The 13,622-nt window shown below is 41.1% G+C and overlaps 1 protein-coding gene across 1 annotated transcript in view; it reads left to right on the top strand.

Moving 5' to 3' along the window:
• Enkur (enkurin, TRPC channel interacting protein) overlaps positions 1-13,622 on the top strand; it is a 32,514-nt gene that overhangs the window by 9,097 nt on the left and 9,795 nt on the right. Inside the window, exons 2-5 of the mRNA XM_010619806.1 lie at positions 1,245-1,390; positions 1,975-2,198; positions 4,218-4,364; positions 9,727-9,930. Of these exons, the coding sequence (XP_010618108.1) occupies positions 1,245-1,390; positions 1,975-2,198; positions 4,218-4,364; positions 9,727-9,903 (694 nt within the window). The 3' untranslated portion in view covers positions 9,904-9,930. The remainder of the gene's footprint in view (positions 1-1,244; positions 1,391-1,974; positions 2,199-4,217; positions 4,365-9,726; positions 9,931-13,622) is intronic.

A 13,622-nucleotide genomic window follows, 5' to 3' on the forward strand; every position in this document is an offset into this window, starting at 1 on the left:
TTTTTTTTTGGTACCAGGGACCAAACTTGGGCCCTTGTGCTTGTGAGGCAGGTGGCAGAACCACTGATCCAAATCCCTGGCCCAAGAGCACAGAAATTTTTAAAGGAATAAAATATGTTATTTTATAATGACGTCAGTTTTCAAAGATAAAACCACAATAACAGTGGCTCCAAATATGTAAACCAAAAGCTGATTGCAATAAAAGGAAAAGCCAAATCCACAACTGTCAAAGATACCAACATCTCTCTCTCAAAAATGAACAGAAAAAGTAGAAATAATTAGGTATAGAACACTTAAAAACACTTTCAACCAGTTCCATCTAGTAGTCATTCATAAAACACCACATCCAAGAGCAGCAGAATATACTTCATTTTCAGTATATACAGAACATTGGCCACACTAAACCAAACTGTGTCATTAAAAAAAAAATGCCAGAAGATTTAAGAGGTTTGAAATCATACAAAATATGTTCTTTTGGTACAATGGAAATAAATGAGAAGTCAATTAGATATTTGCAAACTCCAAATATATGAAAACAGTCAAATTTCTAAATCAGATATAGGATTGTAGTTTAAGAGGTATTTTGGGGTGAGTAGAAATGGAACAATGCATATTAAAATTTATGAAATGTAGCTAATCTGGGACTTAGGATGCTACAGTTTGTTGGTTTGTTTTGGTACCAGGGATCAAACTTGGGTCCTTGCACTTGCAATATAGCTTTAAACATATATTAGAAAAGCATAAAGGTTTAAAATCACTGTACTTAAGCTTGTACCTTAAGAAGCTTTTTTAAAAAGAAAAGCAAATTAAACCAAAAGTAAGAAGAAATAACAGAGATCCAGGCAGAAACCACTGGAATGGGATTCATGTGACCATTAGACAAAATAAATCCATGGAAGTCTGGTTCTTTGAGATCAATCACATTAAAGCCTATGTAGCAGGACTGAGCAGGAGAGGAGGGGCTGGGGGAGGAGACACAAATGCGCTACATCGGGAAGGCATCTCAGCCCACACTCTGCTCAGGAAATACTATGACCGCCTTTACATGGGGCATTTGTCTTGGGCCAGAGCTCCCATCTAGAGTTTGTAAGCCTGATATACAGGGCTTATATCATAAGTCTTCATGTGATAAATTAAAATGGGTACATAGTGATATGAATAAATTAAGATGTATGCCTATTTTTAGGTGTCAAATCTTTTTCACTATAAATGTAAGTACTACAACTCTTAAAATTTAATTTCAGGTACACATCAGTTTTTAAAGCAGCTATAAAAAGTGACATGAAAACCTCTAAAGCGTCCATGAAAACCATGGGACCAGCAAAAGTGGAAGTTCCTTCTCCGAAGGGTTTCCTAAAAAAACGTTCGAAGGAAAAAGTCCTCCCACCCAGTAGGTCTTATCACTGTTCCTTTTTAATATTAATATTAGCAAATTTAACAAAAATTGTCTATTGTCAATGACCTCATGTTGAATAGAGCCGCGAACTTTCCCATACGAACAGACCTCGCGTTGCAAACATTCATAGGCGCGAGCAAATCCTGGAAATAGCTCACGTGTCCCAGCCAAGCTGCTGTGTGCTTGTTGCAGCCTGATAGTGTACAGAGCTGCGGTGCTCTGCCGAGCCCAGAAAGTGCAGAAGCGAGAGGGAGAGCAGTGGGCAGTGGTGACCGGGAGGGGCCTGCCAGGAGGCGGGAGAAATCCTGGAGTATTTGTGGCAAAGGTGTGTAAGACTCACTGTGTGGGGCTTAGCAAGGAATCCGACATTCTCCCGGAATGGAGCTCCTCTGTAAGTAAGGGCTTCGCTGTGTAATGCTCAGTGGTTTGGGAATAAGTATGAGCCTTTTGCCTTAAGTGTATGAATATATTGTTTTCGGAACCCCAGTGCTCATAGGAAAATGCCTGAATGTTATAAACCATACTAAGTAGCGATGTTTATACTTTGGATATTAACAAGAAAATGTTCTACTGAACAGAAAAAAAGTTCGACTGGAATGAACCCAGAAAGCCGCCTGTGCCACTGAGGACTGATCATCCAGTCATGGGAATACAGAGTGGAAAAAATTTTATAAATACAAACGCGGCCGATGTCATCATGGGAGTGGCTAAAAAGCCTAAGCCAGTCTATGTTGACAAAAGAACCGGAGACAAGCACGATCTGGAAACATCGGGGCTACTTCCCAAGTACATCCATAAAAAGGTAGCCGTGTATTCCTAAGAGACCTGGAATTCAAATAATTTAAATGTGGCGTCCATAACGATGGCCTTTGATACCATTAAACGTGCTCTGGATGGACAGATTACTTAGACTGCCAACTCTCTTAGATCGCCAACCTTCTGCAGTATGCAATGCAATACATTTGCAGAGAACTTGTAATGAGCATACCTCATAGTTCAGTAGAAGAAAACAATCGCTATTTTTGTGTCAGTTATCAAGTATTTAATAATTATAACATTCTCTGAAAGAAGTTCATTGTTGGTGAAACGGTCACTACAAACACTGTCACTGTTGTAAATCTAGAAGCAATAGCCTTTGAAAAAAATCATAAAATGTACTCATTAAATTGAAATATGGCATAAAGCCTCAAAACTACTGTACAATAATAACAAAGTTCTCTCGGGCCTTTTATTTCAATCTGAAAAGATGTTTATCAAGCAGTCATACAGTTTCATTGGTGAACTTTACAGAAGTTTGAGTTTAACAGTGTAGATATAAAAGATCTTTGAAATAAGTTCACAAAGAAAAGGATAAATTCTATTTTGTGTATTTATGGGGCATCCAAGTGCTTGGAATACATAGAAAGCATGAGTGAAAATCCTAAAGAGCAATAATAAATAATAAATTGTGGACAAGGAGAGGATGAAGAGAAGGAGCAAAGGAAGGCGGAAGAGGAGAGAAGACAAGAAGGGAAGGAAATAAGGAGGGGGCCAGGGAAGGGAGGAGAGAGGAGGGGTGGAAAGGGAGGCGGGAGGGTGCTCCCGAGAGCTACGTGCCCAGCCTGATGCCTGCTGAAAGTCTTTACTGTCCACATACCCGATCCCAGAGACGAGACGGCAGGAGCAGAAAGTCTGCGCGTGGCTTCACTGACTGCCTGCCTCTCTCTCGCTGGCACTTTCTCAGGCGCTCTGCCCTGGCCGAACCTAAAAGGACTGCTGTTGTTTTCTTTACCCTTCCTGTCTTTCACTTTACCGCAAGGGACTTCCCTGTGTTTCGTAGTTATCCCACAGTGCCCACTGGTTCTCGGAGCCCTGTGCATAACACAGTGGCCAGATGACCTCTAGGTAAATGGTAGTGTTTGTGCGTAACTCAGGCACATTCTCCCGGTGCACTTGAACTCATCTCTCGATTACTTGCAAACGCCTCAGAATGTGAATTCTATGTAAATAGATGCCATACTGGGTTGTTTAGGGAACGGCAGGAACAAAGTCTGTACGAGTTCAGTACAGCTGCAGTTTTTACAGATTTTTTTCCTTTCACTGTTGGTTGAATCAGAGGATGTAAATATGCAGAGTGACTGCACTTTGTATGGGGTGAGTCCTTCTCACAGAGAGGGAGACTCAGAAAGACAGGACCTTCCTACTCACAAGGACTTTCACTCTCAAATGCTGACTGGAAGAATGAATGGGGAATCGTCCTGTTTCTCCAGAAAGTGACATCAATGTATCCACTAATCTGAAAGAAATTCAGTGGGGGGGCTTCCCTGTCTGTCCTTGTAAGCAGCGGGCACGGGGGAGCCTAAAAATGGATCTCACACTTGTAAAAACAACCTCAGCGTCCCAAGGCAGTTTTCTAAGTTTAGTTGTTTGGTATCATTTAAATGTTTCTTTTTCTAATGCCCCTGGAGCATTTGTACTCTTTTATTTAACAAAGCCATGAAAAAGAGACCTCAAAGATAGAGAAGAGATTTCAAGCAAAAACTGAAACATGCAAAATACAAAAAGAAAAGCCAACTCTTACGGGTAAAGTAAGGGCCAGGCCACCACAGCAGCTGGCCTGGAAACATTTAAAAGAGAGAGAAAGACAAGAGACAGAACAACCACAATAACAACTTATTAAACACTTTAAACACTGGAGCTACTAAGTTCTCAAAGGGGAGAGACATCACTAAACTATATGAGCTTGTAGCATTTTAAGCCAAATTTTAAATGAATTTTTTGCAGTCATTGCCTGCTACATGCATGTGATATCATGTTCGGGATATTACTTTTTTCCTTACAGGATTATGGTGTCACACCTGAATACATAAGTAAGCGGAACGAGGACCTGAAGAAAGCCCAGGAAGAGTATGATCATTACATCCAGGAAAACCTTCAGAAAGCAGCTATGAAAATGTTAACGGATGAAGAAAGAGATGCAGTTCTCCAGGTGAGTGTCCTACAGCCTGTACTATGAAACTCTGAACATCTCCAAAAGAAAAGCCTTCCCTGTCCACCATCAGTCAGTCTGATAACTGAAGCTAACCCTTTGTCTTTGAAATCACAATAATCTCTTTTATAAAAACAAACCACCTGCAGCAAAGCAGACTGGATTTTTTACTAAATGGAGTACTATTCAGCTGTAAAGAATGATAAACTGGAGACATTTATAGCTAAGTGGATGCACAGTGAGGCCATACTCTTACATGAAATCAATAGGACACATGTGGAAATACTGAATAGTTTCTCTGGTTTGAGAAACAGAAAGTATAAATGAGGACCAAAATGTATAAAAGATAATGTGAAATAGGAAGAAAAGGTCCAAAAGGGAAGGAGAAATAGCAGGGAAAGGAAAAAATACGAGACAAGGAAAAACAGAAACAAAGTCCTTATAAATAGGGAGGGGTGAAGGGATTGAGGGAGGGCAGGAAAATGGGAAAAAATAAGAACCAAAATATATCACGTACAGGTACAGATTCCCAATGATGAATGTGATCATAATGTACACCTAAAATGTACCAATAAGCTTAATGAATTTAAAAAAAGATTCATTGCCTAATATTTTGCTTCCATTTTGGTGAGTTTGTGTTTTAAGGAAGCCTACTTCTCCTACAACAAATGTATATAAATAAGTCTAAAAACATTTTAATTTTTGTTCTCATGCCCGAGTTTCTAAAAACTAATATCCACAAATGAGATGCTTTTCACTAGATGGAGCTCTAGAATAATTGAAACTGTCCCTAAACCAACTTTTTTCTTCTTTCCTATAAAGAACTATCCAAATTTCTAAATGAAGAAGTAGTAGGTTTTACATATGCTATATCTTCTTTATTTTGAGTAAAAGAGACTCAGAAGACACACATACACTAGATAGTTGATTTAAGACTTTAGTCTGAGACATTTAAAATATTGGAAGAGGCCGGGCGTGGTGGCCCATGCGTGTAATCCCAGCACTCGGGAGGCTGAGGCAGGAGGATCACTGTGAGTTCGAGACCAGCCTGGGCTACATAGTGAGTTCCAGAGCAGTCTAAACTACATAGTGAGACCCTGTGTCAAAAGACCAAAAATAAATAAATACATGAATAAAATATTGGAAGAGGCCGGGCGTGGTGGCCCATGCGTGTAATCCCAGCACTCGGGAGGCTGAGGCAGGAGGATCACTGTGAGTTCGAGACCAGCCTGGGCTACATAGTGAGTTCCAGAGCAGTCTAAACTACATAGTGAGACCCTGTGTCAAAAGACCAAAAATAAATAAATACATGAATAAAATATTGGAAGAGGTGAGCAAGGCTGTTGCTTTATCGTCAGTTGTGGTAATGGCTGCTTCTACCCTTCCATAGTCACGGAAGCTCATGGGGAGCTCTTTATTTTTACTGTGAAAGCTTTCCATAAAAGTATCCGTAGTGACTTTTGAAAAGTAGAAAAAGTTCCTCAAGTTCTGTCAGCAATTAGATTCACATACTTTTACATTTTTAACCTATTATTGATGTTATCATAATCGCCAGCAAAGATTTATTAAATGCCGTTTTCTATGCAGTATTTTGCTAAGCACTGAGGGTACTTAAAAAGGCATGAAAGTTCTGCCATGGAGAATGTTGTGGGCTATTTGCTGAGAGGGAAGGCACCTAGGAATGCGTGTGTGTACAGATCGCAAGGTGTTTGTTTTTTTTAAGTTTCCAAAGCAGGAGTCACCACTGAAAGATACAGATCTTCGGCCCAGTGTAAAAGTGTGAGGGGACAGGTGTCTAAGTAGGAGAGGCTTAAAAGCAGAGGCGGACTGTTTGTTAGCAGCGTGTGCTAATGGAGCCCGGGAACAGAGGAAGGAAAACAGGCAAGAGAAGGACAAGGACGTGGAAGAGGGAGGCCGCACGTCACTTTTGGGGACAGGGCTGGTCTTTGGTGCACAATCTCTCTCCAGTTTGGATGCTTCCGTTTTCAGAAAGCACGTCTTTGTGAAAGCTGGATTTCAGACCTCAATGATGGGGAAAATAGCAACTCCCCTTGGAAGGAAGAGGCTTCTCCCACCTTGTGCCTTTTTGCCCGAGAAGGATGAATCATCCTCAGCCTCCTCTCTGGTCTTGGATGCAGTCGCAATCCTGCATCAGCTGCTCTGCCAGCTTGGAGTATAGCTGTCCTAGGAAAATATACACAACATAAAAGGAAAAGGCCAAGCCCCGAGCCCTGCTTCTATTTCTGGTTGAGAGGTGCAGACAGTTCCACGGTTCATGGTGCAGATCCCTACACGCCACACCCTGCTCTTTCTTCATAACAACAACAGCCTCAGTATACCTGGAAGGCACGCCCTGGCCTAAAGATCCCTAACTTCCCATTGTGCCTGCGAGGGTGTGCAATGCCGGTGTGCTAGGGGCGCCCTGCCCGTGCACCCCTTCGTTCACTTGTCCAGCGTCTGCTGTCTCCAGCTCTGTACCCAGCTGAGGGGACTGAAGGTCCAAAGGGAACGCAGCCCTTACTTCAGTAAACTGCAAGTTCGCTTTACATTTGCCATTGGTCACAAAATTATCAAGTCACTGAGTAGGGACTAAAACTCTCGTTTCCGATCACTAGGCTGGTGTTTCCCCCACCACATCATCCATGCGTGCACAGGAAGTAAGGAGTGAGGCTGTGTCAGTCGGGGCTCCAGTGGGAAATAAAAGGCACAGTCAGCTGGGGCCCAGGAACGCTTTACACAAGGGAAGTGGGGCAAAGGAGCACAGAGGCACCTCCGGGACTACGGACGAGGGAGCTCCACTGTGACCTCAGCTGGAAGGCGGGCACCAAAAGCGATGTCCGCTCAGCCTCCTGAGAGCGGGAGCCTGGAAAAGGGGCCCCCGACTTGAGTGCACCTTTAGCCAGCTCCAGCAGAGGTGAGAGAAAGGACAAAACGCGCCAACCTCTAGCCACTCCCGCACTTGCACCTTTGTTTTGCTTTGTTTTGTTTTGTTTGTTTTTGGTGTTTTGACACAGGGCCACACTGCATAGTTCGGACTGGCCTTGAACTCACTCTACAGCCTGAAACTCGAAGCAGTCCTCCTACCTCAGCCTCCCCAGTGCTGGGATTCCAGACGTGGCTTCCACCTTTGGCTGTTCTCAGGCAGAACCTATGGGCACAAGAACCAGGGCACAACAGCCTGCACGATCAGATCCTGTCCTCAACCCCTGGTCACTGAGCAGGGCAAGGAGACAGAGAACGTTTGGAGGGAGGCAGAGGATAGAAAAGGAGCATGAAACTGAGCTCGCTTTGCACGTGTGACCACTTCTCCCTATCTGAATTTCCCCCCAAGTTAGCCATGTTATTTCAGCATTAAGATAGAAAAGAGAAAACTGAAATAATAAAATAATGGAAAGGACTGAGGAGTAGCTTAGTGGTAGAGTACTTGTCTGGCATGTGTTTGGCCCTGCGCTCAATCTTCAGCCCTGCAAAAAGAAAAAAGAAAAAGAAGAAAAGATGAAAAGGAAGAGAAAAGACAGAGGGAAAGAAAGAAAGAGGGAAAATAGGAAGGGAAAAGAAAAAGGGGAAGGAAGAGAAAAAGGAATTGCTGTAACTGCTGTGGGTAAAAGATGTTTCCTAGATAAAAAGTTTAAAAAACAGCAAGGAGGCTGCCCCAACATAATATGAGACATTAATTTACATCCTAGCTGTTGACTGATCCAGACATTACTGTACACATGGGAAGATAAAAAGCAAACCATCCTTTAAAAGGAAATTCAGGGGAAAGCACAGCCACTGTGACTGCAAGTAACGTGGAAATATGCCCAGCTAGCATATTTTGAGAGAACTTTGATACCTGAAAGTGTACAAATACATCGATCTCCTGTCCAGTAGCACTCCTGTGGAGAGCTGTGGAAACATTTCACATTTCAAAACGAAAGACCATGGAGAAACAGAGTTTTGGGGTTTTTTTGAGGAATTGTTTTTGAACTGCATCTCATGTGCTATTAAAAATGGTGTTGACCCATCTCTCTCTCTCTCTCTCTCTAAAACAACCCTAGCATGCTTTCTATTGTGTCCGTCTCCCAGATCCTGGAGGCCATGTCACTCACCGAGGGGTCAAACTCTGTTGCCCTTTCCACCAACCAGCCCATTCTATTTGGTGTGCCCTACCCTACCACTGCTTTTAGCTAAACAAGAAGTTAAATCACTGAAATATTGCTGTCCCCAAAGAGTTTCCACAGGGTTGGATTCGTCTGACGAGGACTCATGAAGGCACCATTTACACGAGACACTTCCGTTCCTCTTTAAGCCTAATGATAGAGCAAAACTTTTCAAAGACCAAGTTTTCCAGATACTATTTCAAACTATATTGTCTGTTTTTATTTTTTGCTCGTGTGTAAATGATATGATCTGTGAATCCATACTGAATACTAAAAGTTGTTAGTCTTTGAAGCGTCACAGAACGAATCCAATTGCAATTTGGGATCATTTTGTCAGTGGAGCCCCTAGTGCACTGTGATAAGAAATGGTTAATGAGGCAGAGATGCAAACAACCTTTATTGCTCCTAAGAGAGCCCTAATTTTGAATTTGTTGATTTCTGAGACATTAACGATATTATCAAATTAGCACGTGTGCTACATTTAATGACATTCCATTCATTTCCAGAATACATTAAGGGACGTATAAATCCCCAGACTATATGGAGGACGATTTGTACTTTCTAATATACTGAGAAGATGTATAAAAGATCAACTTTAGTAAAATTCAATTCTGGCATTTTTACAATTACATTTTTGTCAAGTGTAAGAAAATATGGTCGTGTAAATTTTTGATGTGCTTCTCTATTGAAGAATGAGGATAAGAAGGAAAATTATAGAAAAAATAACTTCATTAGAAATAATTTCCTGTTCAAAAATATTTTGTACCCAGAGCTCTCAGTTCTCAGTTGTTCATTTTTGCCAAAGTATTTCCTGTGAACTTAGTTTTACAATACTTATAACTCTACACATGTGCATTTGATGGTAAAAACAAGCGCAGTGACATTAAAACAGCAAATAAATACTCCCACTGGGGACCAAGCAGACAATCAAAGCCTGGACTTGGCCTCTGTACAATAGTTTAGCTACTGTGGTCAACTGCTTTGATAAACACACATCACTTTTTTGGGGGGGTACTAGGGACTGAACACTGGTCCTTGTGCTTGCAAGGCAGGCAGCGGAACCCCTGAACTAAATCCCCAGCCCCATACATCACTTTTAAAGTGATTTTTTATCAATGTTCGTTGCCTAACGACATTTTGTGTTATCAGTACAGCTTCTTTACAATTTACTTCACTTTTACGATTTCCTTGAGCATTTTCAATTTATCATCCGTCTACAGGGGCTGAAGAAGAACTGGGAAGAGGTACACAAAGAGTTCCAGTCCCTCTCGGTCTTCACAGACTCTCTCCCGAAGAAGGTGCGCAAGCAGAAGCTGGAGGAAGCAATGAAACAGCTGGAACATGACATCGGCATCATTGAGAAGCACAGAATGATCTACATTGCCAATAAGAAATAGAGGGTCTTTAAAGGGCAGTCATGTAAGGTAGGAAAGACATGTAAAATATATTTTAAAAATATCAAAGGCAATTCTATGAAGAGAATAAAAGTCATCTTACACCAAATGCTTGGGCAATATGAGAAGGATAGTTGAATTACTCACTTGTGTAAGAATATTTTGTTTTTACTACACATATAAAGCCATCAGAGTCTGAGGCTATGTGTTCCAGCCCTGTACTGTAATTCATCTGTATTATGTACTTGTTTCACATAAACTTTAATTTCTGGGTCCTGAGAAATAAAGTCAGTGCTCAGAACTTGAATTTTTTTCTTCACAAAGAACATAGCTGCGAAAAATGCTAGCCATTTTGGGTTGCAAGTGGGAGCAATGCTCTCTTGCCACTCCGCAGTGCTTCCTAATGATTGTTTCCAGCGGCACAAATGTAAAAGACACGGTCTCCGCCTTGCGTCACTTCACTCATCCCTTGCTGTGAATACTTCCAGGTCCATAGCCTTCCATATAATGGAGGGCTTCTGATTGAGGGAAGAAAAACTAAGACAACTTACAAAATCAAGGAGGAACCTTATACAAGATCATTTAGGATGATTAAATACAGTGATTTTTTAAAAACTTTGATACTCTGCTTTATTTTATAATTTATTATGCATACATATTCCACCAAAATGGAGTCTCCTTTTTTATCCTTTCAATTATCTGTTTTGTGAATGCTGGCTTCTTTTTAAAAGATTACATCATTTATTTAGCAGTAAGTTTATGTGAGTACAGGTGTCATCAACTCAAAATAAGAAATAAATCTACAAATACCTAAAAAAGAAGAAAAGATTCTTTAATGAAATTTTAATTTAAAAGAATTCAATGAAACATAAGAAACTACAAATTATCAGAGAAATATAACAATTTGTATTATTTAAACCAATTTTTATTCTCCAGACAATACAGAAAAAATTATAAGCTTTTTCAAACTTTTTTGCAAACAATTTGAGAACACTACTGAAAAGCTTGGGTGAGTTAAAGAAAAATATTTAAATAGTCATTATTTGAAAATTCACTTAAAATTTTTTATACCTCTTCATAAGATGTAGAATGCATCTTCTTTATTCCTGTTAACCTAGCAAGATGTAAAATAATAGTATGCGATAAACATGAAGAATGGTATATGATAAATTCTTTTTTTTTTCTTTTGGTTTTTTGAGACAGGGTCTCACTAAGTAGTTGAGACTGACCTGGAACTCACTATGTAGCCCAGGCTGGTCTCGAACTCACAGCAATCCTCCTGCCTCAGCCTCCCGAGTGCTGGGATTACAGGTGTGTGTGATCAACGGTGTTAAAAAATAGTTATTCTGTGGACTTTATTTTTCAATTTCCAAGATATACAAACACAACATATGATTTTAGAGGTGTGATGCCATGCCCAGCTAATTCTTAATTATATAGAATGCCATTTAGGGGAGGCTAACAGCTGGAACAGTAAACCCAGAAGGTTTTACTGCATGAACATAATAGAAAAACCTCATTCTTGCTCACACAACAAGTACGGTGCTATGCTGTGAACAAGTCAACAGGGCAGTTTTCCTCACAGTTTCTCAGACAGCAGACTTATGGAGTACGTAGGTGCCACCCCACCTGGAGCTGCGTAGTGCCATGGACCAGCCAGGCCTAGAAAGCTGTCTGTCATCTCCACTTGCATTCTCTCAGAAAGCAGCTGTACCTGCCTTAACAGACTAACTCCAACTCCTATTGCCTGACAAAATCAAGGTCAGTGTGTGCCTAACCTATGAACAACTTGGGTTAATTAGGTTAGGGAAGATTCACCTGCTCCTTGATATATATCAGGCCTACCAGGTAAACATCCAGATCTTAGCTGTACTGACTTACCATCAATCTGAGTTTCAACCCACCCTTAGGAACTGATCGAGTTCCTGAGTCAATGGTGCACTGTCAATTTCTCCTTCACATCACTGTCTGATGTTAACAAGGGTGAAGTGTGTTCTGTTCTATACAATCAGTCCCTTCTCTGCCAGGGTTAAGGATAAGATGTTTAAGTTAGAATTTAATTTGTGAAGTGATTACAATAATTACACTTTTTAAACATTTCAGAATCAACAGAAAATATTCTAATATTCTAATCCTAAGATCTCCTGGATATTATGTTTTGGAGTCATGAGTAGGAGTTGCCTTAAATGTTGAAATGAGAACTTTGTGGACTTAACAAATGGGTTTTTTTTTTTCCTTGCTTTCTATAAATGTTCACTAAGTATTATGGCTTGTGTTTAGATGTCCCACAAAGCCTCATGTGGTCATAGGTGGGGCTTTTTCACAGTTAGCTAGATCTAGAGTAATGCTGGGATCAAGGTGTGTGATTACTAAATTAGTCCACTGATTGGTCTGGCACAGCTCTGGGTGGGAGTGCTAACCACCCTAAGGGTGGAAGATTGGTATCCTAGATAGACTATAAAAGGGATGGAAAGAAGCTGCTTGTCACTTGCTTGCTTTGCTACCTTCTACCAACCATGAACTCTTTCTCCTCCATGATGCCCCTCTGCCAGGCCACCCTACCTTGTAGCCAGCCAAGTGTGAACTGAAACCTCTACACTGTGAGCTAAATAAGCCTTTTTCCTTTTCCTTTGAGTATCGGGTGTTTTTTCTCAGTGATGGGAAAAGTAACTGAGACACCAAGAACCCCAGACTTTCCTCCATGACCCACAGCATTGTGCTGTATGGACTTAAGCCTCTTTCCTAATATCCTTCCTTGTTCCTGAGAGGGTTTCCCCCACCATGGGACCCCAGCCTTGGATAGCTTTGGTTCAATCTCCCTCTAGCCACACGCACATTTCTGGGTCATCAGATGAGATGGAAAAGGGACTCATGAGGCCGGCCAGTGACTGATCAGATTCTCTCTCTTGGGATCCTGAATTAAGAGACACAGAGACTACAGGTTCTTGGGGTAGATTCCTGAGCCTAAAAGATCATACTTTATTACTGAAACTCGTGTGGCTTGGTTTCTGTTCCTTTCCCAAAGATCTCTGAGTATAAGAATAAAGATTTGATGTCATCTTTGCAACGATCTCTTCAGCTTGAGTTCTTAAAACACTGCCCTTTCTCTACCTCTATAACAGATATGATCATCGTTCTGGGTTCTAGGAACCACCTAGACCTTACTCATGGCTCCCTCTGCCCAGAAAACTATGTCATTCTTTATCTCTCCTTGAAAATCTGTTTGACAAATGCCTGACATTAAAGAGTCAGCTCACATCGAATGCCTGTGAAGCCCTTCTTTGAGTCCTCAGAATCGAGCTTCCCGTGGTAGTACTGATCATACTGTATTCTCCATACCCAACGCTTTCCCATTCCCTGTAAAACTGCAAGCTTCCAAGGGAAAGGGACTGTGAATCCTTTCATATCCTTAGAATCTACAAAACAGCTGAAATATACAAGATGCTCAAAACTTTTTTATTGAATAAATTCATGAATGATGTCCAAACACATATTTTAATGACCTACTGGCATGAGTCTCATGACATAAACCAGACTCCAAGGAGAGGTTCTGTGTTTTTTAAATCCACACCAAACGGCACGTGGTCAGGCCTGGAGGAGACAACTTCATGCAATGCTGAAGAGTTCAGGCACCAGAACCAGGCAGACTCAGGATCACATCCAGCCCAGTCATTGCCTACGGAATTTTTCTACACTGTATTTTCCTTGCTAACCCATGCATA

This window comes from Fukomys damarensis, unplaced genomic scaffold, assembly GCF_012274545.1.
Source record: "Fukomys damarensis isolate Sample0158 unplaced genomic scaffold, DMR_v1.0_HiC HiC_scaffold_37, whole genome shotgun sequence".
NCBI lineage: Eukaryota > Metazoa > Chordata > Mammalia > Rodentia > Bathyergidae > Fukomys > Fukomys damarensis.